Source organism: Phyllobates terribilis, unplaced genomic scaffold (genome assembly GCF_046119375.1).
Source record: "Phyllobates terribilis strain yellow unplaced genomic scaffold, ASM4611937v1 Scaffold_7__3_contigs__length_470593459, whole genome shotgun sequence".
Classification (NCBI taxonomy): Eukaryota; Metazoa; Chordata; class Amphibia; order Anura; family Dendrobatidae; genus Phyllobates; species Phyllobates terribilis.
In genome coordinates, this window is record NW_027362767.1 from 273,903,620 (window position 1) to 273,928,642 (window position 25,023).

The 25,023-nt window shown below is 49.2% G+C and overlaps 1 protein-coding gene across 1 annotated transcript in view; it reads right to left on the bottom strand.

The window, feature by feature from the left end:
• The window catches only part of LOC141154618 (complement C5-like), a 154,816-nt gene that overhangs the window by 49,867 nt on the left and 79,926 nt on the right, over positions 1 to 25,023 (bottom strand). The window contains exons 29-33 of the mRNA XM_073640814.1: positions 9,689 to 9,891; positions 9,459 to 9,611; positions 8,937 to 8,999; positions 8,626 to 8,704; positions 939 to 996 (exon numbers count right to left, since the gene is read on the bottom strand). Of these exons, the coding sequence (XP_073496915.1) occupies positions 939 to 996; positions 8,626 to 8,704; positions 8,937 to 8,999; positions 9,459 to 9,611; positions 9,689 to 9,891 (556 nt within the window). The remainder of the gene's footprint in view (positions 1 to 938; positions 997 to 8,625; positions 8,705 to 8,936; positions 9,000 to 9,458; positions 9,612 to 9,688; positions 9,892 to 25,023) is intronic.

The following is a 25,023-nucleotide window of genomic DNA, read 5'->3' on the forward strand; positions in this document are numbered from 1 at the left end:
CAAAAGAGGAACACACTAGAGCGGGGTCCTGACAAGTGCTATTGAACTACCTGGAGTGTGCTGAACCTCACCCTGGCGGCCGCAGCTCGCCGTGTGACAGCAGAGAGAAGCTCTGAGCTGACTACACGCCACAGTGAGTAAAGACTTGTATGACTTCAACTACCGCCTCTGTCTGTTCTTTCCTCCGCGGCTCTGCACCCGCCGACGCTCTACTCTGCACCCTCTCTACACTGCCCTGAGGCCCCGCTCCACCTGTGGGGAGCTGAACCAATTAAGCTGCCTAAACACCGGCCTCAGAGGACTGTCGCAGCGCTGGTGATCCTCACCAGACACCACAGGTGGCGTCACGAACATTCCCCTATCCCATATAACTTCCCCCCTTCTTTTTAAGAGTGACCCCAGGGTACGGGCCCGGGAGCCGGCCACCGCGACATCCCCCAAGATCAGGCAACAACAAGGCCCGGGCGCCGAGTCGTCCCCATACCCTGGGCGCGTCATCACCATGATCCAATCATGTGTCCTCTAGATATCCGCTGGATGGCACCGTGATCCATTTACATTTATTACCCTATAATGATTTGAATGGTCTAATGCTCATCATTGTGAGACATCCATTGGACGCGGATGATTATCTGTATAATCTATAAAGTACAGCCCAGCATTATATGCAATTTGCAAGGGAAAAAAAATTCTTCCTGTGCAGTCGCAACAAGAGGCGGCAAGCAGTGCAGACGGGTCTTTAATACTGACCTCTGGAGAATTTATGGGGTCCAAGTGGTTCCAAATATGATGATGACATAAAAAGGGGCCACATGAACAGCGCCACACGCCAGTCACACAAGGGGCCGGATAACAGAGCCACCCGCTTGTCAGATGCCTAGATCCTAACTATCCAGTTACTGAGGGACCAGCGGAATGTGTGTGTTCAGGGGTCGTACCTGGCGCAGACTTCTAGGAGCAGCATCTGAGATGTGTCATCGTCAAATATGGACTGTGCTAAAGAGCAAAAGACACAGAGGGAGAGTGTCAGACAATGAAGGGTTAATAAATTACTGCGTCATGGACTGTTCTGCTACTTTCTCATCTTCTCTATTCTCGCGCTTTAAGTAGATCCCATTTTCCACACGTCCAACCTGTGGAGCGCGGTGATTGAAGGAGCTGAGAAGATTCAGTATAACTTGCAGTTTATTTATTGAAATCCCTGGTGTATGGACGAGTCCAGTGGGCGGCCCTGCTAGTCATTGACAGCTATCTCCGCACAGACATACAGGAAACACTGTCAATCACAGAGTAGAGCCGCCCACTGGACTCCTGCATACAAACACTAGGGATTTAAATGAATGAACTATAACTTTTACTGAATCATCTATCTCCTCCTGCCCCGTAACATCCTCCCTGCAGGTCAGACACCATGTTCAACAAGACAGGATCTCTTTAATGGCTGTAACTCATCAGCGTAAATAAAATCGCTCCGATGTTGTTCCTGAAAAGTAGGACGAGTGTCATGCGAGTAAAATGCGATTTTTCTCACCTACAGTGGGGAAAAAAAGTATTTAGTCAGCCACCAATTGTGCAAGTTCTCCCACTTAAAAAGATGAGAGAGGCATGTAATTGGCATCATAGGTAGACCTCAACTATGAGAGACAAAATAAGAAAACAAATCCTGAAAATCACATTGATTTGTAAAGAATTTTTTTTCAGATTTTGGTGGAAAATAAGTATTTGGTCAATTACAAAAGTTCATCTCAATACTTTGTTATATATCCTTTGTTGGCAATGACAGAGGTCAAACATTTTCTGTAAGTCTTCACGAGGTTGGCACACACTGTTGCTGGTATGTTGGCCCATTCCTCCATGCAGATCTCCTCTAGAGCAGTGATGTTTTGGGGCTGTCGTTGGGCAATAGTGTTGAGCCACCCCCGTAGTGTTCGGGTTCGGTTCGGTTCGTCGAACACCGGGATGTTCGAGGAACTGTTCGTCGAACTGTTCGTCGAACACCTTAGAACACTGTCGAACACCGTTAAAACCAATGGCAGGCAAACAAAAACACATAGAAACACATAGAAAACACCTTCAAAGGTGTCCAAAAGCTGACAAACTGCTCAGAAGACGCTTTCTTTAAAAAAGCCGGCCGGCAATTCAGCAGCGGCATACACCGGTACCCGACAATTTAGACAAGAAGGAATAGAGCCTCACACATAGATTAGATAGATAGAAACATGTCAGTCACATATATATGAAGTACAGTGACAGTGTTGCTTACTGTACTTGTCATTTAGTGTAAAGGATTTATTAAAAAATATAATAGTGTTTTCATGCACTGTCTCTTTAAAAAAGCCGGCCGGCAATTCAGCATCTGTACCCGACAATTTATAACAGACAGAATAGAGCTTCACACATAGATTAGATAGATAGAAACATGTCAGTCACATATATATGAAGTACAGTGACAATGTTGCTTACTGTACTTGTCATTTAGTATTAAAATAAAGGATTTATTATTAAAAAAAAATTGGCGTGGGGTTCCCCTTAATTTTAGTCTCTAGCGGAGGTTAAGCAGACAGCTGGGGCAGATGTTTGAAGCCTGGGAAGGGGGTAATACCCACGGAGCTTCCCAGGCTACTAATATGAGCCCCCAGCTGAATACATAGCCTTTACTAGCTATTAAAATGGGGGACCCCCCCCAAAAAAATGACGTGGGGTCCCCCCTAATTTAATAGCTAGCAAAGGCTAGGCAGACAGCTGGGGGCTGATATTAATAGCCCAGGAAGGGAGCCATGAATATTGGCCCCCTCCCAGGCTAGAAACACCAGCCGTCAGCCGCCCCAGAAATGGCGCATTCATAGGATGCGCCAATTCTGGCACTTAGCCTCGCTCTTCCACGCTGCCCTGTAGCGGTGGCAGGGGGTAATAGGGCTGGGGTTGATGTCAGCTTATAATGTCAGCTGACATCAAGCCCAGGTTATTAATGGAGAGGCGTCTATAAGACACCCCCATTACTAACCCCATAGTCAAAGTTAAAAGAAAACACAAACACCCAGAATAAAGTCCTTTAACTGAAATAAAGACACAATCCTTTATTGTTCTAAATTAAACCATACTTACCATCACGCCCATTCCAGCTGAAGCCAACGATCTCCTGCAATAAAAGAAAAATAATAAAGCAACATCATCCTTACCTTTCCATGGTTCCTACGACAGCTTCAGCTCTGCTACATCGAGATGACAGGCTGGACCGCAGCAGAACGCTGCCATCCAGCCTGTCATTCCGCAGACACTGAGAAGCGCAGGCATGCTTGCGCTCTGCAGTGTCTGGCTGTGACGGCATAAAGATGAGACGAGTTCATGTCCAATGAACTCGGCGCACCTCATGCACGTCACTGACAGCGTGGGAAAATTCTCACGCTGAAGCGCTGAGTGCAGGAGAATTCTCCCACGCTGTCAGTGACGTGCATAAGGTGAGCTCATGTCCAATGAACTCAGCTCACCTCCTGCACGTCACTGACAGCGTGGGAGAATTCTCCTGCACTCAGCGCTTCAGCGTGAGAATTCTCCCACGCTGAAGCGCTGAGTGCAGGAGAATTTTCCCACGCTGTCAGTGACGTGCATAAGGTGAGCTCATGTCCAATGAACTCAGCTCACCTCCTGCACGTCACTGACAGCGTGGGAGAATTCTCCTGCACTCAGCGCTTCAGTGTGAGAATTCTCCCACGCTGAAGCGCTGAGTGCAGGAGAATTTTCCCACGCTGTCAGTGACGTGCATGAGGTGAGCCGAGTTCATTGGACATTAACTCGGCTCATCTGGATGCCCTCACAGAGAGACACTGTGGAGCGCAAGCAAGCCTGCGCTTCTCAGTGTCTGCGGGATGACAGGCTGGATGGCAGCGTTCTGCTGCGGTCCAGCCTGTCATCTCGATGTAGCAGAGCTGAAGCTGTCATGGGAACCATGGAAAGGTAAGGATGATGTTGCTTTATTATTTTTCTTTTATTTCAGGAGATCGTTGGCTTCAGCTGGAATGGGCGTGACGGTAAGTATGGTTTAATTTAGAACAATAAAGAATTGTGTGTTTATTTCAATTAAAGGACTTTTTTCTGGGTGTTGTGTTTTTTTTAAATACTTTACTAGAAATTCATGGTGGTCATGTCTAATATTGGCGTGACCCCATGAATTTTGGGCTTAGGGCCAGCTGATAATGCCAAGCTGGCCCTAACCCCTTTATTACCCAGTGAGCCACCGCATCAGGGCCCTGGATGAGTTGGGTACAGCGCCAGAAGATGGCGCTTCTATGAACGCGCCATTTTCCGGGGTGGCTCACTGGGTAATAAAGGGGTTAAGGCCAGCTTGGTATTATCAGCTGGCCCCAAGCCCAAAATTCATGGGGTCACGCCAGTATTAGACATGACCGCCATGAATTTCTAGTAAAGTATTTAAAAAAAACACAACACCCAGAATAAAGTCCTTTAATTGAAATAAACACACAATTCTTTATTGTTCTAAATTAAACTATACTTACCATCACGCCCATTCCAGCTGAAGCCAACGATCTCCTGCAATAAAAGAAAAATAATAAACCAACCTCATCCTTACCTTTCCATGGTTCCCACGACAGCTTCAGCTCTGCTACATCGAGATGACAGGCTGGACCGCAGCAGAACGCTGCCATCCAGCTTGCCATGCCGCAGACACTGAGAAGAGCAGGCATGCTTGCGCTCCTCAGTGTCTCGCTGTGACGGCATCCAGATGAGCCGAGGTCATGTCCAATGAACTCAGCTCCCCTCATGCACCTCACTGACAGCGTGGGAAAATTCTCCTGCACTCAGCGCTTCAGCGTGAGAATTCTCCCACGCTGTAAGTGACGTGCATGAGGTGTGCTGAGTTCATTGGACATGACCTCGGCTCATCTTTATGCCGTCACAGAGAGACAATGTGGAGCGCAAGCAAGCCTGCGCTTCTCAGTGTCTGCGGGATGACAGGCTGGATGGCAGCGTTCTGCTGCGGTCCAGCCTGTCATCTCGATGTAGCAGAGCTGAAGCTGTCGTGGGAACCATGGAAAGGTAAGGATGAGGTTGCTTTATTATTTTTCTTTTATTGCAGGAGATCGTTGGCTTCAGCTGGAATGGGCGTGATGGTAAGTATGGTTTAATTTAGAACAAAAAAGAATTGTGTCTTTATTTCAATTAAAGGACTTTATTCTGGGTGTTTGTGTTTTTTTTAACTTTGACTATGGGGTTAGTAATGGGGGTGTCTTATAGACGCCTCTCCATTACTAACCTGGGCTTGATGTCAGCTGGCATTATAAGCTGACATCAACCCCAGCCCTATTACCCCCTGCCACCGCACCAGGGCAGCGTGGAAGAGCGAGGCTAAGTGCCAGAATTGGCGCATCCTATGAATGCGCCATTTCTGGGGCGGCTGACGGCTGGTGTTTCTAGCCTGGGAGGGGGCCAATATTCATGGCTCCCTTCCTGGGCTATTAATATCAGCCCCCAGCTGTCTGCCTAGCCTTTGCTAGCTATTAAATTAGGGGGGACCCCACGTCATTTTTTTGGGGGGGTCCCCCATTTTAATAGCTAGTAAAGGCTATGTATTCAGCTGGGGGCTGATATTAGTAGCCTGGGAAGCTCCGTGGGTATTACCCCCTTCCCAGGCTTCAAACATCTGCCCCAGCTGTCTGCTTAACCTCCACTAGAGACTAAAATTAAGGGGAACCCCACACCAATTTTTTTAATAATAAATCTTTTATTTTAATACTAAATGACAAGTACAGTAACCAACACTATCACTGTACTTCATATATATGTGACTGACATGTTTCTATCTATCTAATCTATGTGTGAAGCTCTATTCTGTCTGTTATAAATTGTCGGGTACAGATGCTGAATTGCCGGCCGGCTTTCTTAAAGAGACGGTGCATGAAAACACTATTATTTTTTTTAATAAATCCTTTACACTAAATGACAAGTACAGTAAGCAACACTGTCACTGTACTTCATATATATGTGACTGACATGTTTCTATCTATCTAATCTATGTGTGATTCTCTATTCCTTCTATTCTAAATTGTCGGGTACAGATGCTGAATTGCCGGCCGGCTTTTTTAAAGAGACGGTGCATGAAAACACTATTATTTTTTTTGATAAATCCTTTACACTAAATGACAAGTACAGTAATCAACACTGTCACTGTACTTCATATATATGTGACTGACATGTTTCTATCTATCTAATCTATGTGTGATTCTCTATTCCTTCTATTCTAAATTGTCGGGTACCGCTGCTGAATTGCCGGCCGGCTTTTTTAAAGAGACGGTGCATGAAAACACTATTATTTTTTTTGATAAATCCTTTACGCTAAATGACAAGTACAGTAAGCAGCACTTTCACTGTACTTCGTATATATGTGGCTGACATGTTTATATCTATCTAATCTATGTGTGAAGCTCTATTCTTTCGGTTCTAAATTGTCGGGTACCGGTGTATGCCGCTGCTGAATTGCCGGCTTTTCGTGTTTCACTGTGAGCACAGTTCCCATCGATTTGGGCAATCACTGTAATGCCACAACCACCATGGCTGTGGCATTACAGTGAGTGGCAGACAATCCCTGCATGATTGGTGCTCTAAATAGCACCAGACATGCAGGACACGCTTTTGGTGCACGAACAGTTATCGAACATAACCTCGAACAGCCGAATTTTTTGCAAATCGTTCGGGTTCGTCGAACAACTCGAACACCGCCCAAAACAGCTCGAATTTGAGATTGGCGAACAGTTCTAGTCGAACACCGCTCATCTCTATTGGGCAACACAGACTTTCAAGTCCCTCTGAAGGTTTTCTATAGGGTTTAGATCTGGAGACTGGCTAGTCATGCTGAAAGACCCAGCCACGTTTCATCTTCAATGCCCTTGATGACGGAAGAAGGTTTGCACTCAAAATCTCACGATAAATGGCCCCATTCATTCTTTCATGTACACAGATCAGTCGTCCTGGTCCCTTGGCAGAGAAACAGCCCCAAAGCATGATGTTGCCACCCCCATGCTTCACAGTAGGTATGGTGTTCTTTGGATGCAACTCAGCATTCTTTCTCCTCCAAACATGACGAGTTGTGTTTCTACCAAACAGTTCTACTTTGGTTTCATCTGACCATATGACATTCTCCCAATACTCTTCTGGATCATCCAAATGCTCTCTAGCAAACTTCTGATGAGCCTGGATATGTAATGGCTTAAGCAGGGGGACATGTCTGGCACTGCAGGATCTGAGTCCCTGATGGCGTAGTGTGTCACTGATGGTAGCCTGTGTAACGTTGGTCCCAGCTCTCTGCAGGTCATTCACTAGGTCCCCCCATGGGTTCTGGGATTTTTGTTCACTGTTCTTGAGATCATTTTGACCCCACGGGTTGAGATCTTGTGTGGAGCCCCAGATCGAGGGAGATTATCAATGGTCTTGTATGTCTTCCATTTTCTAATTATTGCTCCCACAGTTGATTTCTTCACACCAAGCTGCTTGCCTACTGCAGATTCAGTCTTCCCAGCCTGGTGCAGGACTACAATTTTGTTTCTGGTGTCCTTTCGACAGCTCTTTGGTCTTCACCATAGTGGAGTTTGGAGTGTGACTGTTTGAGGTTGCGGACAGGCGTCTTTTATACTGATAACAAGTTCAAACAGGTGCCAGTACTACAGGTAATGAGTGGAGGACAGAGGAGCCTCTTAAAGAAGAAGTTATAGGTCTGTGAGAGCCAGAAATCTTGCTTGTTTGTAATTGACCAAATACTTATTTCCACCAAAATGTGAAAAAAAATTCTTTCCAAATCAGACAATGTGATTTTCAGGATTTGTTTTCTCATTTTGTCTCTCATAGTTGAGGTCTACCAGTGATGTCAATTACAGGCCTCTCTCATGTTTTTAAGTGGGAGAACTTGCACAATTGGTGGCTGACTAAATACTTTTTTTCCCCACTGTATATGTCACCGACATCTTTCTATTTATCTATTCTATGTGTATAGCTATTCTATTCTGATGGTTCACAGTGAATTTACTGTACTTGGCTGATAAAATGTTGAGTTTCCTATGAAACGGGTGCGTAAAAATCGGTCCGAGTGCCGTGCGATTTTTTTGTCGCACCCATTGACTTGCATTGCCGAGTCTCGTCCGATATACACGGCCACTCGCAGCATGCTGCAATTTTCTTCTCAGTCCGATCAGAGCTGAGAAAAAAATTGCAGATAAACACATAATTATTCATTAACATTAGTCAGAGTGCAATCCAATTTTTTATTGGACTGCACTCGTCCGATTTAAATGCAGATGATTATGAGCCCTGAGATCTGTTTCCAGGTAATGTATAGAAGCAGTTTCACCCTCTAGATGTAAAGAATAATAACAGCTGCAGGTTTGTTACATTTGCATCCAGTTCGGATAATGGTTCTTACACATCCTGGACTCCAGACTGAATAATATAACAAACGCTTGGGGAAAAAGTTAGTGCAGCGGCGGCCAGTATGGTCCCAGCAGTGATTGTGTTATGCTGCCCCCGCAGGCAGAGAGCAGTATTGCAGGGAGGGAGTAGTCCACATATAACTAAAGTGACACAATGATGCGTGTGACCGTCACACATATTGATACTTACATGGGTCTTTCTTCTGAATGCGCAGGTCAAATTTACATTTCTCCTGTCGGGGGGTAATGATGTGAAACACCGTCCGCACCTGCAAAGCACACAGTATAGGACGGCATTAGTATCAGTGCCCTGCGGGGGAGGAGCTGGCAGGATCACATGACAGTATGCCAAGAGGGAGGAGCTCTGATAATGCATCTTCCTGTCAGTCATCTCCTGCAGCAGGAGACGTTACGCCACGTCAGGCCCAGCGCTGCACTCAAGCCTCGCTGCCTGAATACAAGACATTGTCATAAGTAAGTGCCCCCTCCTGCTGTACGTACATTTCCTGTAGCGATGCCTCGGGCGCTCTTCGTACTGACTGTAAGATCTTCTAAAATTGGAACCTGACAAAAAAAATAAAGGGTTAATGTCAGAATTGTGCAATGGCGCCTCCTGTGCACACAGTAGGGAGGATATTCTCCACAGATCTGCCCTCCCCAAATGCAACGTAGCATAGAGCAAGCTTCACAGCAGTGACTGCAGCTCTGGAGGTGGCTGGAGGATAAGACGTGATGTAACAGAATAGTGACTGCAGCTCTGGAGGTGACTGGAGGATAAGACATGATGTAACAGAATAGTGACTGCAGTTCTGGAGGATAAGATGTGATTTATCAGCAGAATAGTGACTGCAGCTCTGGATGTGACTGGAGGAAAAGACAATGTAATAGCAAAATAGTGACTGCAGCTCTGGATGTGACTGAAGGTTATGACATGGTGTAACAGCAGAATAGTGACTGCAGCTCTGGAGGTGACCGGAAGATTAGACCCCCTGTCCGGCAGACCTTTAGCATGGCGTGTGTTACCTCCAGAGGCCTGGTGAAGGGCTTCTGCTCGGTCAGATGGTAATTCTGGAAGTCGCCGGATTTCTTGTAGGAGACTTTGACGTCCATGTTGAGGGTCAGTTTCTCATCCAGGATTGCGACTTCCGTCAGGGCTTCTAGTGCTGTGATCGTGTCCTGGAAACAGAGGGTTACACAGTGTCAGTTTTGGGAATATCGCGGCCTGACTACACAGCTCAGGATGACGCCATCACCTGGGTGGAGAAGAATCCGCCGCCGTATCTCTGCTGCTCCTTCAGCCAGCGCAGCACCGGCTTGGCGTACTCCTTATCGGCGGTTTTTAGGATGGTCAGTAACGCATAGGCCGTCGTCTCCACCATCTTTGCCGTCTCGGCGCTCGGCTCAGTGATCTCAAATTTCTTCATTGTATCTTTCCAATATCGATAAACCGGAGAACCTACGAGAAGACGCAACAGTCACATAACTCGGCCCTTAGAGGCCACAGGACAGCACCAAGGCGGTGCCTGGAACAGCTCTCACAGGTCATCGGTCTGATACCCCCTGATAGAGAGATTGTAAAAGGTCTGCTTCTTGTTAGTAACTGGGAAAAGGCTGAAAACTCATCCTGCTCACACAGCTGAGGGTTTGCCTCGTCACTCGTCTGCGAGGTAACTGGCCTTTCACCTGCACCGATACACTGTTATTAACTATAAGGACAGGAGACATGGACTGCTGCTGAGCTCACAGAGGATTGTCTGGACTGACACACTAACTATCAGGACAGAAGACATGGACTGCTGAGCTCACAGAGGATTGTCTGTACTGACACACTATCAGGACAGGAGATATGGGCTGCTGCTGAGCTCACAGAGGATTGTCTGTACTGACACACTAACCATCAAGGCAAGAGACATGGGCTGCTGCTGAGCTCACAGAAGATTGTCTGCACTGACACACTAACTATCAGGACAGGAGATATGGGCTGCTGCTGAGCTCACAGAGGATTGTCTGCACCGACACACTGACTATCAGGACAGGAGACATGGGCTGCTACTGAGCTCACAGAGGATTGTCTGCACTGAGACACTAACTATCAGGACAGGAGACATGGGCTGCTGCTCAGCTCACAGAGGATTGTCTGCACTGACACACTAACTATCAGGACAGGAGACATGGGGTGCTGCTGAGCTCACAGAGGATTGTCTGCACTGACACACTAACTATCAGGACAGGAGACATGGACTGCTGAGCTCACAGAGGGTTGTCTGTACTGACGCACTAACTATCAGGACAGGAGACATGGACTGCTGCTGAGCTCACAGAGGATTGTCTGCACCGACACACTGACTATCAGGACAGGAGACATGGGCTGCTACTGAGCTCACAGAGGATTGTCTGCACTGAGACACTAACTATCAGGACAGGAGACATGGGCTGCTGCTCAGCTCACAGAGGATTGTCTGCACTGACACACTAACTATCAGACAGGAGACATGGGGTGCTGCTGAGCTCACAGAGGATTGTCTGCACTGACACACTAACTATCAGGACAGGAGACATGGACTGCTGAGCTCACAGAGGGTTGTCTGTACTGACGCACTAACTATCAGGACAGGAGACATGGACTGCTGCTGAGCCCACAGAGGATTGTCTGTACTGACACACTATCAGGACAGGAGACATGGACTGCTTCTGAGCTCACAGAGGATTCTCTGCACCGACACACTATCAGGACAGGAGACATGCACTGCTGCTGAGCTCACAGAGGATTGTCTGTACTGACGCACTAACTATCAGCACGGGAGACATGGACTGCTGCTGAGCTCACAGAGGATTCTCTGTACCGACACACTATCAGGACAGGAGACATGGGCTTCTTCTGAGCTCACAGAGGATTGTCTGCACTGACACACTATCAGGACAGAAGACATGGGCTGCTGCTGAGCTCACAGAGGATTGTCTGCACTGACACACTATCAGGACAGAAGACATGGACTGCTGCTGAGCTCACAGAGGATTGTCTGCACTGACACACTATCAGGACAGAAGACATGGGCTGCTGCTCATCTCACAGAGCATTGTCTGCACTGACACACTATCAGGACAGGAGACATGTACTGCTGCTGAGCTCACAGAGGATTGTCTGTACTGACACACTAACTATCTGGACAGGAGACATGAGCTGCTGCTGAGTTCACAGAGGATTGTCTGCACTGACACACTAACTATCAGGACAGAAGACATGGGCTGCTGCTGAGCTCACAGACGATTGTCTGCAATGACACACTATCAGGACAGAAGACATGGGCTGCTGCTCAGCTCACAGAGGATTGTCTGCACCGACACACTAACTATCAGGACAGGAGACAAGGGCTGCTGCTGAGCTCACAGAGGATTGTCTGCACTGACACACTATCAGGACAGAAGACATGGGCTGTTGCTCAGCTCACAGAGGATTGTCTGCACTGACACACTATCAGGACAGAAGACATGGGCTGCTGCTGAGCTCACAGAGGATTGTCTGCACTGACACTAACTATCAGGACATGAGAGATGCACTGCTGCTGAGCTCACAGAGGATTGTCTGCACTGACACACTAACTATCAGGACAGGAGACATGGGCTGCTGCTGAGCTCACAGAGGATTGTCTGTACTGACACACTAACTATCAGGACAGGAGACATGGGCTGCTGCTGAGCTCACAGAGGATTGTCTGTACTGACACACTAACTATCAGGACAGAAGACATGGGCTGCTCTGAGCTCACAGAGGATTGTCTGCACTGACACACTATCAGGACAGGAGACATGGGCTGCTGCTGAGCTCACAGAGGATTGTCTGCACTGACACACTATCAGGACAGGAGACATGCACTGCTGCTGAGCTCACAGAGGATTGACTGTACTGAAACACTAACTATCAGGACAGGAGACATGGGCTGCTGCTGATCTCTCAAAGGATTGTCTGCACTGACACACTAACAATCAGGACAGGAGACATGCACTGCTGAGCTCACAGAGGATTGTCTGTACTGACACACTAACTATCAGGACAGGAGACATGGACTGCTGCTGAGCTCACAGAGGATTGTCTGCACTGACACACTAACTATCAGGGCAGGAGACATGGGCTGCTGCTGAGCTCACAGAGGATTGTCTGCACTGACACACTATCAGGACAGGAGACATGCACTGCTGCTGAGCTCACAGAGGATTGACTGTACTGAAACACTAACTATCAGGACAGGAGACATGGGCTGCTGCTGATCTCTCAAAGGATTGTCTGCACTGACACACTAACAATCAGGACAGGAGACATGCACTGCTGAGCTCACAGAGGATTGTCTGTACTGACACACTAACTATCAGGACAGGAGACATGGACTGCTGCTGAGCTCACAGAGGATTGTCTGCACCGACACACTAACTATCAGGACAGGAGACATGGGCTGCTGCTGAGCTCACAGAGGATTGTCTGTACTGACACACTATCAGGGCAGGAGACATGGGCTGCTGCTGAGCTCACAGAGGATTGTCTGCACCGACACACTATCAGGACAGGAGACATGGGCTTCTTCTGAGCTCACAGAGGATTGTCTGCACTGACACACTATCAGGACAGAAGACATGGGCTGCTGCTCATCTCACAGAGGATTGTCTGCACTGACACACTAACTATCTGGACAGGAGACATGCACTGCTGCTGAGCTCACAGAGGATTGTCTGTACTGACACACTAACTATCTGGACAGGAGACATGAGCTGCTGCTGAGTTCACGGAGGATTGTCTGCAACGACACACTAACTATCAGGACAGGAGACATGAGCTGCTCTGAGCTCACAGAGGATTGTCTGTACTGACACAATAACTATCAGGACAGGAGAAATGGACTGCTGCTGAGCTCACAGAGGATTGTCTGCCCTGACACACTATCAGGACAGAAGACATGGGCTGCTGCTCAGCTCACAGAGGATTGTCTGTACTGACACACTAACTATCAAGACAGGAGAAATGGACTGCTGCTGAGCTCACAGAGGATTGTCTGCACTGACACACTATCAGGACAGGAGACATGGGCTGCTGCTGATCTCACAGAGGATTGTCTATACTGACACACTAACTATCAGGACAGGAGACATGGGCTGCTGCTGATCTCACAGAGGATTGTCTGTACTGACACACTAACTATCAGTATGGGAGACATGGACTGCTGCTGAGCTCACAGAGGGTTGTCTGCACTGACACACTATCAGGACAGGAGACATGGGCTGCTGCTGAGCTCACAGAGGATTGTCTGCACTGACACACTATCAGGACAGGAGACATGGGCTGTTGCTCAGCTCACAGAGGATTGTCTGCACTGACACACTATCAGGACAGGAGACATGCACTGCTGCTGATCTCACAGAGGATTGTCTGTACTGACACACTAACTATCAGGACAGGAGAGATGGACTGTTGAGCTCACAGAGGATTGTCTGCACTGACACACTATCAGGACAGAAGAAATGGGCTGTTGCTCAGCTCACAGAGGATTGTCTGCACTGACACACTAACTATCAGGACAGGAGACATGGACTGCTGCTGAGCTCACAGAGGATTGTCTGCACTGACACACTATCAGGACAGGAGACATGGGCTGCTGCTGAGCTCACAGAGGATTGTCTGTACTGACACACTAACTATCAGGACACAAGACATGGGCTGCTGCTGATCTCACAGAGGATTGTCTGTACTGACACACTAACTATCAGGACAGGAGACATGGACTGCTGAGCTCACAGAGGATTGTCTTTACTGACACACTAACTATCAGGACAGGAGACATGGGCTGCTGCTGAGCTCACAGAGGATTGTCTGCACTGACACACTAACTATCAGGACAGGAGACATGGACTGCTGAGCTCACAGAGGGTTGTCTGTACTGACGCACTAACTATCAGGACAGGAGACATGGACTGCTGCTGAGCCCACAGAGGATTGTCTGTACTGACACACTATCAGGACAGGAGACATGGACTGCTTCTGAGCTCACAGAGGATTCTCTGCACCGACACACTATCAGGACAGGAGACATGCACTGCTGCTGAGCTCACAGAGGATTGTCTGTACTGACGCACTAACTATCAGCACAGGAGACAAGGACTGCTGCTGAGCTCACAGAGGATTCTCTGTACCGACACACTATCAGGACAGGAGACATGTGCTGCTGCTGAGCTCACAGAGGATTCTCTGTACCGACACACTATCAGGACAGAAGACATGGGCTGCTGCTCATCTCACAGAGGATTGTCTGCACTGACACACTATCAGGACAGGAGACATGTACTGCTGCTGAGCTCACAGAGGATTGTCTGTACTGACACACTAACTATCAGGACAGAAGACATGGGCTGCTGCTGAGCTCACAGCGGATTGTCTGTACTGACACACTAACTATCAGGGCAGGAGACATGTGCTGCTGCTGAGCTCACAGAGGATTGTCTGCACTGACACACTAACTATCAGGGCAGGAGACATGGGCTGCTGCTGAGCTCACAGAGGATTGTCTGCACTGACACACTATCAGGACAGAAGACATGGGCTGTTGCTCAGCTCACAGAGGATTGTCTGCACTGACACACTATCAGGACAGAAGACATGGGCTGCTCTGAGCTCACAGAGGATTGTCTGCACTGACACACTATCAGGACAGGAGACATGGGCTGCTGCTGAGCTCACAGAGGATTGTCTGCACTGACACACTATCAGGACAGGAGACATGCACTGCTGCTGAGCTCACAGAGGATTGTCTGTACTGAAACACTAACTATCAGGACAGGAGACATGGGCTGCTGCTGATCTATCAAAGGATTGTCTGCACTGACACACTAACAATCAGGACAGGAGACATGCACTGCTGAGCTCACAGAGGATTGTCTGTACTGACACACTATCAGGACAGGAGACATGGACTGCTACTGAGCTCACAGAGGATTGTCTGCACTGAAACACTATGAGGACAGGAGACATGGGCTGCTGCTGAGCTCTCAGAGGATTGTCTGCACTGAAACACTATGAGGACAGGAGACATGGGCTGCTGCTGAGCTCTCAGAGGATTGTCTGTACTGACACACTATCAGGACAGGAGACATGCACTGCTGTTGAGCTCACAGAGGATTGTCTGCACTGACAAACTAACTATCAGAACAGTAGACATGGGCTGCTGCTGAGCTCACAGAGGATTGTCTGCACTGAAACACTATGAGGACAGGAGACATGGGCTGCTGCTGAGCTCTCAGAGGATTGTCTGTACTGACACACTATCAGGACAGGACACATGCACTGCTGTTGAGCTCACAGAGGATTGTCTGCACCGACACACTAACTATCAGGACAGGAGACATGGGCTGCTGCTGAGCTCACAGAGGATTGTCTGTACTGACACACTATCAGGGCAGGAGACATGGGCTGCTGCTGAGCTCACAGAGGATTGTCTGCACCGACACACTATCAGGACAGGAGACATGGGCTTCTTCTGAGCTCACAGAGGATTGTCTGCACTGACACACTATCAGGACAGAAGACATGGGCTGCTGCTGAGCTCACAGAGGATTGTCTGCACTGACACTATCAGGACAGAAGACATGGGCTGCTGCTCATCTCACAGAGGATTGTCTGCACTGACACACTATCAGAACAGGAGACATGCACTGCTGCTGAGCTCACAGAGGATTGTCTGTACTGACACACTAACTATCTGGACAGGAGACATGAGCTGTTGCTGAGTTCACGGAGGATTGTCTGCAACGACACACTAACTATCAGGACAGGAGACATGAGCTGCTCTAAGCTCACAGAGGATTGTCTGTACTGACACACTAACCATCAGGACAGGATAAATGGACTGCTGCTGAGCTCACAGAGGATTGTCTGCCCTGACACACTATCAGGACAGAAGACATGGGCTGCTGCTCAGCTCACAGAGGATTGTCTGTACTGACACACTAACTATCAAGACAGGAGAAATGGACTGCTGCTGAGCTCACAGAGGATTGTCTGTACTGACACACTAACTATCAGGACAGGAGACATGGACTGCTGCTGAGCTCACAGAGGATTGTCTGCACTGACACACTATCAGGACAGGAGACATGGGCTGTTGCTCAGCTCACAGAGGATTGTCTGCACTGACACACTATTAGGACAGAAGACATGGGCTGCTGCTGATCTCACAGAGGATTGTCTGTACGGACACACTAACTATCAGGACAGGAGACATGGGCTGCTGCTCAGCTCACAGAGGATTGTCTGCACTGACACACTATCAGGACAGAAGACATGGGCTGCTGCTGATCTCACAGAGGATTGTCTGTACTGACACACTAACTATCAGGACAGGAGACATGGGCTGTTGCTCAGCTCACAGAGGATTGTCTGCACTGACACACTAACTATCAGGGCAGGAGACATGGGCTGCTGCTGAGCTCACAGAGGATTGTCTGTATTGACACACTAACTATCAGGACAGGAGACATGCGCTGCTGCTGAGCTCACAGAGGATTGTCTGCACTGACACACTAACTATCAGGGCAGGAGACATGGGCTGCTGCTGAGCTCACAGAGGATTGTCTGTATTGACACACTAACTATCAGGGCAGGAGACATGGGCTGCTGAGCTCACAGAGGATTGTCTGTACTGACACACTAACTATCAGGGCAGGAGACATGGGCTGCTGCTGAGCTCACAGAGGATTGTCTGTATTGACACACTAACTATCAGGGCAGGAGACATGGGCTGCTGAGCTCACAGAGGATTGTCTGTATTGACACACTAACTATCAGGGCAGGAGACATGCGCTGCTGCTGAGCTCACAGAGGATTGTCTGTACTGACACACTAACTATCAGGGCAGGAGACATGCGCTGCTGCTGAGCTCACAGAGGATTGTCTGCACTGACACACTAACTATCAGGGCAGGAGACATGGGCTGCTGAGCTCACAGAGGATTGTCTGTACTGACACACTAACTATCAGGGCAGGAGACATGCACTGCTCAGCTCACAGAGGATTGTCCGCACGGACACACTAACTATCAGGGCAGGAGACATGGACTGCTGCTGAGCTCACAGAGGATTGTCTGTACTGACACACTAACTATCAGGGCAGGAGACATGCACTGCTCAGCTCACAGAGGATTGTCCGCACGGACACACTAACTATCAGGGCAGGAGACATGGACTGCTGCTGAGCTCACAGAGGATTGTCTGTACTGACACACTAACTATCAGGGCAGGAGACATGCACTGCTCAGCTCACAGAGGATTGTCCGCACGGACACACTAACTATCAGGGCAGGAGACATGGGCTGCTGCTGAGCTCACAGAGGATTGTCTGTATTGACACACTAACTATCAGGGCAGGAGACATGGGCTGCTGAGCTCACAGAGGATTGTCTGTACTGACACACTAACTATCAGGGCAGGAGACATGGGCTGCTGCTGAGCTCACAGAGGATTGTCTGTACTGACACACTAACTATCAGGACAGGAGACATGCGCTGCTGCTGAGCTCACAGAGGATTGTCTGCACTGACACACTAACTATCAGGGCAGGAGACATGGGCTGCTGAGCTCACAGAGGATTGTCTGTACTGACACACTATCAGGGCAGGAGACATGCACTGCTCAGCTCACAGAGGATTGTCCGCACGGACACACTAACTATCAGGGCAGGAGACATGGACTGCTGCTGAGCTCACAGAGGATTGTCTGTACTGACACACTAACTATCAGGGCAGGAGACATGCACTGCTCAGCTCACAGAGGATTGTCCGCACGGACACACTAACTATCAGGGCAGGAGACATGGGCTGCTGCTGAGCTCACAGAGGATTGTCTGCACTGACACACTAACTATCAGGACAGGAGACATGGGCTGCTGCTGAGCTCACAGAGGATTGTCTGCACTGACACACTAACTATCAGGGCAGGAGACATGGGCTGCTGCTGAGCTCACAGAGGATTGTCTGCACCGACACACTATCAGGGCAGGAGACATGGGCTTCTTCTGAGCTCACAGAGGATTGTCTGCAGTGACACACTATCAGGGCAGAAGACATGGGCTGCTGCTCAGCTCACAGAGGATTGTCTGCACTGACACACTAACTATCAGGACAGGAGACATGGGCTGCTGCTGAGCTCACAGAGGATTGTCTGCACCGACACACTGACTATCAGGACAGGAGACATGGGCTGCTACTGAGCTCACAGAGGATTGTCTGCACTGAGACACTAACTATCAGGACAGGAGACATGGGCTGCTGCTCAGCTCACAGAGGATTGTCTGCACTGACACACTAACTATCAGGACAGGAGACATGGGCTGCTGCTGAGCTCACAGAGGATTGTCTGCACTGACACACTAACTATCAGGACAGGAGACATGGACTGCTGAGCTCACAGAGGGTTATCTGTACTGACGCACTAACTATCAGGACAGGAGACATGGACTGCTGCTGAGCCCACAGAGGATTGTCTGTACTGACACACTATCAGGACAGGAGACATGGACTGCTTCTGAGCTCACAGAGGATTCTCTGCACCGACACACTATCAGGACAGGAGACATGCACTGCTGCTGAGCTCACAGAGGATTGTCTATACTGACGCACTAACTATCAGCACGGGAGACATGGACTGCTGCTGAGCTCACAGAGGATTCTCTGTACCGACACACTATCAGGACAGGAGACATGGGCTTCTTCTGAGCTCACAGAGGATTGTCTGCACTGACACACTATCAGGACAGGAGACATGTACTGCTGCTGAGCTCACAGAGGATTGTCTGCACTGACACACTAACTATCAGGACAGAAGACATGGACTGCTGCTGAGCTCACAGAGGATTGTCTGCACTGACACACTATCAGGACAGAAGACATGGGCTGCTGCTCATCTCACAGAGGATTGTCTGCACTGACACACTATCAGGACAGGAGACATGTACTGCTGCTGAGCTCACAGAGGATTGTCTGTACTGACACACTAACTATCAGGACAGAAGACATGGACTGCTGCTGAGCTCACAGAAGATTGTCTGTACTGACACACGAACTATCAGGACAGAAGACATGCACTGCTGCTGAGCTCACAGAGGATTGTCTGCACTGACACACTAACTATCAGGACAGGAGACATGCGCTGCTGCTGAGCTCACAGAGGATTGTCTGTACTGACACACTAACTATCAGGGCAGGAGACATGGGCTGCTGCTGAGCTCACAGAGGATTGTCTGTACTGACACACTAACTATCAGGACAGGAGACATGCGCTGCTGCTGAGCTCACAGAGGATTGTCTGCACTGACACACTAACTATCAGGGCAGGAGACATGGGCTGGTGAGCTCACAGAGGATTGTCTGTACTGACACACTAACTATCAGGGCAGGAGACATGCACTGCTCAGCTCACAGAGGATTGTCCGCACGGACACACTAACTATCAGGGCAGGAGACATGGACTGCTGCTGAGCTCACAGAGGATTGTCTGTACTGACACACTAACTATCAGGGCAGGAGACATGCACTACTCAGCTCACAGAGGATTGTCCGCACGGACACACTAACTATCAGGGCAGGAGACATGGGCTGCTGCTGAGCTCACAGAGGATTGTCTGTATTGACACACTAACTATCAGGGCAGGAGACATGGGCTGCTGAGCTCACAGAGGATTGTCTGTACTGACACACTAACTATCAGGGCAGGAGACATGGGCTGCTGCTGAGCTCACAGAGGATTGTCTGTACTGACACACTAACTATCAGGACAGGAGACATGCGCTGCTGCTGAGCTCACAGAGGATTGTCTGCACTGACACACTAACTATCAGGGCAGGAGACATGGGCTGCTGAGCTCACAGAGGATTGTCTGTACTGACACACTATCAGGGCAGGAGACATGCACTGCTCAGCTCACAGAGGATTGTCCGCACGGACACACTAACTATCAGGGCAGGAGACATGGACTGCTGCTGAGCTCACAGAGGATTGTCTGTACTGACACACTAACTATCAGGGCAGGAGACATGCACTGCTCAGCTCACAGAGGATTGTCCGCACGGACACACTAACTATCAGGGCAGGAGACATGGGCTGCTGCTGAGCTCACAGAGGATTGTCTGCACTGACACACTAACTATCAGGACAGGAGACATGGGCTGCTGCTGAGCTCACAGAGGATTGTCTGCACTGACACACTAACTATCAGGGCAGGAGACATGGGCTGCTGCTGAGCTCACATAGGATTGTCTGCACTGACACACTATCAGGGCAGGAGACATGGGCTTCTTCTGAGCTCACAGAGGATTGTCTGCAGTGACACACTATCAGGGCAGAAGACATGGGCTGCTGCTCAGCTCACAGAGGATTGTCTGCACTGACACACTAACTATCAGGACAGGAGACATGGGCTGCTGCTGAGCTCACAGAGGATTGTCTGCACCGACACACTGACTATCAGGACAGGAGACATGGGCTGCTACTGAGCTCACAGAGGATTGTCTGCACTGACACACTAACTATCAGGACAGGAGACATGGGCTGCTGCTGAGCTCACAGAGGATTGTCTGCACTGACACACTAACTATCAGGACAGGAGACATGGACTGCTGAGCTCACAGAGGGTTGTCTGTACTGACGCACTAACTATCAGGACAGGAGACTTGGACTGCTGCTGAGCCCACAGAGGATTGTCTGTACTGACACACTATCAGGACAGGAGACATGGACTGCTTCTGAGCTCACAGAGGATTCTCTGCACCGACACACTATCAGGACAGGAGACATGCACTGCTGCTGAGCTCACAGAGGATTGTCTGTACTGACGCACTAACTATCAGCACGGGAGACATGGACTGCTGCTGAGCTCACAGAGGATTCTCTGTACCGACACACTATCAGGACAGGAGACATGGGCTTCTTCTGAGCTCACAGAGGATTGTCTGCACTGACACACTATCAGGACAGGAGACATGTACTGCTGCTGAGCTCACAGAGGATTGTCTGCACTGACACACTAACTATCAGGACAGAAGACATGGACTGCTGCTGAGCTCACAGAGGATTGTCTGCACTGACACACTATCAGGACAGAAGACATGGGCTGCTGCTCATCTCACAGAGGATTGTCTGCACTGACACACTATCAGGACAGGAGACATGTACTGCTGCTGAGCTCACAGAGGATTGTCTGTACTGACACACTAACTATCAGGACAGAAGACATGGACTGCTGCTGAGCTCACAGAGGATTGTCTGTACTGACACACTAACTATCAGGACAGAAGACATGCACTGCTGCTGAGCTCACAGAGGATTGTCTGCACTGACACACTAACTATCAGGACAGGAGACATGGGCTGCTGCTGAGCTCACAGAGGATTGTCTGTACTGACACACTAACTATCTGGACAGGAGACATGAGCTGCTGCTGTGTTCACGGAGGATTGTCTGCAACGACACACTAACTATCAGGACAGGAGACATGAGCTGCTCTGAGCTCACAGAGGATTGTCTGTACTGACACACTAACTATCAGGACAGGAGAAATGGACTGCTGCTGAGCTCACAGAGGATTGTCTGCCCTGACACACTATCAGGACAGAAGACATGGGCTGCTGCTCAGCTCACAGAGGATTGTCTGTACTGACACACTAACTATCAAGACAGGAGAAATGGACTGCTGCTGAGCTCACAGAGGATTGTCTGCACTGACACACTATCAGGACAGGAGACATGCACTGCTGCTGATCTCACAGAGGATTGTCTATACTGACACACTAACTATCAGGACAGGAGACATGGGCTGCTGCTGATCTCACAGAGGATTGTCTGTACTGACACACTAACTATCAGTACGGGAGACATGGACTGCTGCTGAGCTCACAGAGGATTGTGTGCACTGACACACTAACTATCAGGACAGAAGACATGGACTGCTGGTGAGCTCACAGAGGGTTGTCTGCACTGACACACTATCAGGACAGGAGACATGGGCTGCTGCTGAGCTCACAGAGGATTGTCTGCACTGACACACTATCAGGACAGAAGACATGCACTGCTGCTGATCTCACAGAGGATTGTCTGTACTGACACACTAACTATCAGGACAGGAGAGATGGACTGCTGAGCTCACAGAGGATTGTCTGTACTGACACACTAACTATCAGTACAGGAGACATGGATTGCTGCTGAGCTCACAGAGGATTGTCTGCACTGACACACTATCAGGACAGAAGAAATGGGCTGTTGCTGATCTCACAGAGGATTGTCTGTACTGACACACTAACTATCAGGACAGGAGAGATGGACTGCTGAGCTCACAGAGGATTGTCTGCACTGACACACTAACTATCAGGACAGGAGACATGGAGTGCTGCTGAGCTCACAGAGGATTGTCTGCACTGACACACTAACTATCAGGACACAAGACATGGGCTGCTGCTGATCTCACAGAGGATTGTCTGTACTGACACACTAACTATCAGGACAGGAGACATGGACTGCTGAGCTCACAGAGGATTGTCTGTACTGACGCACTAACTATCAGGACAGGAGACATGGACTGCTTCTGAGCTCACAGATGATTCTAGGCACCGACACACTATCAGGACAGGAGACATGCACTGCTGCTGAGCTCACAGAGGATTGTCTGTACTGACGCACTAACTATCAGGACAGGAGACAAGGACTGCTGCTGAGCTCACAGAGGATTCTCTGTACCGACACACTATCAGGACAGGAGACATGGGCTTCTTCTGAGCTCACAGAGGATTGTCTGCACTGACACACTATCAGGAAAGAAGACATGGGCTGCTGCTGAGCTCACAGAGGATTGTCTGCACTGACACACTATCAGGACAGAAGACATGGGCTGCTGCTCATCTCACAGAGGATTGTCTGCACTGACACACTATCAGGACAGGAGACATGTACTGCTGCTGAGCTCACAGAGGTTTGTCTGTACTGACACACTAACTATCAGGACAGAAGACATGGGCTGCTGCTCAGCTCACAGAGGATTGTCTGCACCGACACACTAACTATCAGGACAGGAGACATGGGCTGCTGCTGAGCTCACAGAGGATTGTCTGTACTGACACACTAACTATCAGGGCAGGAGACATGGGCTGCTGCTGAGCTCACAGAGGATTGTCTGTACTGACACACTAACTATCAGGACAGAAGACATGGGCTGTTGCTCAGCTCACAGAGGATTGTCTGCACTGACACACTATCAGGACAGAAGACATGGGCTGCTGCTGAGCTCACAGAGGATTGTCTGCACTGACACACTATCAGGACAGGAGACATGCACTGCTGCTGAGCTCACAGAGGATTGTCTGTACTGAAACACTAACTATCAGGACAGGAGACATGGGCTGCTGCTGATCTCTCAAAGGATTGTCTGCACTGACACACTAACAATCAGGACAGGAGACATGCACTGCTGAGCTCACAGAGGATTGTCTGTACTGACACACTATCAGGACAGGAGACATGGGCTGCTACTGAGCTCACAGAGGATTGTCTGCACTGACACACTAACTATCAGGGCAGGAGACATGCACTGCTGCTGAGCTCACAGAGGATTGTCTGCACTGACAAACTAACTATCAGAACAGGAGACATGGGCTGCTGCTGAGCTCACAGAAGATTGTCTGTACTGACACACTAACTATGAGGACAGAAGACATGGGCTGTTGCTCAGCTCACAGAGGATTGTCTGCACTAACACACTAACTATCAGGACGGAAGACATGGGCTGCTGCTGAGCTCACAGAGGATTGTCTGCACTGACAAACTAACTATCAGAACAGGAGACATGGGCTGCTACTGAGCTCACAGAGGATTGTCTGCACTGAAACACTATGAGGACAGGAGACATGGGCTGCTGCTGAGCTCTCAGAGGATTGTCTGTACTGACACACTATCAGGACAGGAGACATGCACTGCTGCTGAGCTCTCAGAGGATTGTCTGTACTGACACACTAACTATCAGGACAGGAGACATGGGCTGCTGCTGAGCTCACAGAGGATTGTCTGTACTGACACACTAACTATCAGGACAGGAGACATGGGCTGCTGCTGAGCTCACAGAGGATTGTCTGTACTGACACACTAACTATCAGGGCAGGAGACATGGGCTGCTGCTCAGCTCACAGAGGATTGTCTGTACTGACACACTAACTATCAGGGCAGGAGACATGGGCTGCTGCTGAGCTCACAGAGGATTGTCTGCACCGACACACTATCAGGGCAGGAGACATGGGCTGCTGCTGAGCTTACAGAGGATTGTCTGCACTGACACACTAACTATCAGGGCAGGAGACATGGACTGCTGCTGAGCTCACAGAGGATTGTCTGCACTGACACGATCAGGACAGAAGACATGGGCTGCTGCTCATCTCACAGAGGATTGTCTGCACTGACACACTATCAGAACAGGAGACATGCACTGCTGCTGAGCTCACAGAGGATTGTCTGTACTGACACACTAACTATCTGGACAGGAGACATGAGCTGTTGCTGAGTTCACGGAGGATTGTCTG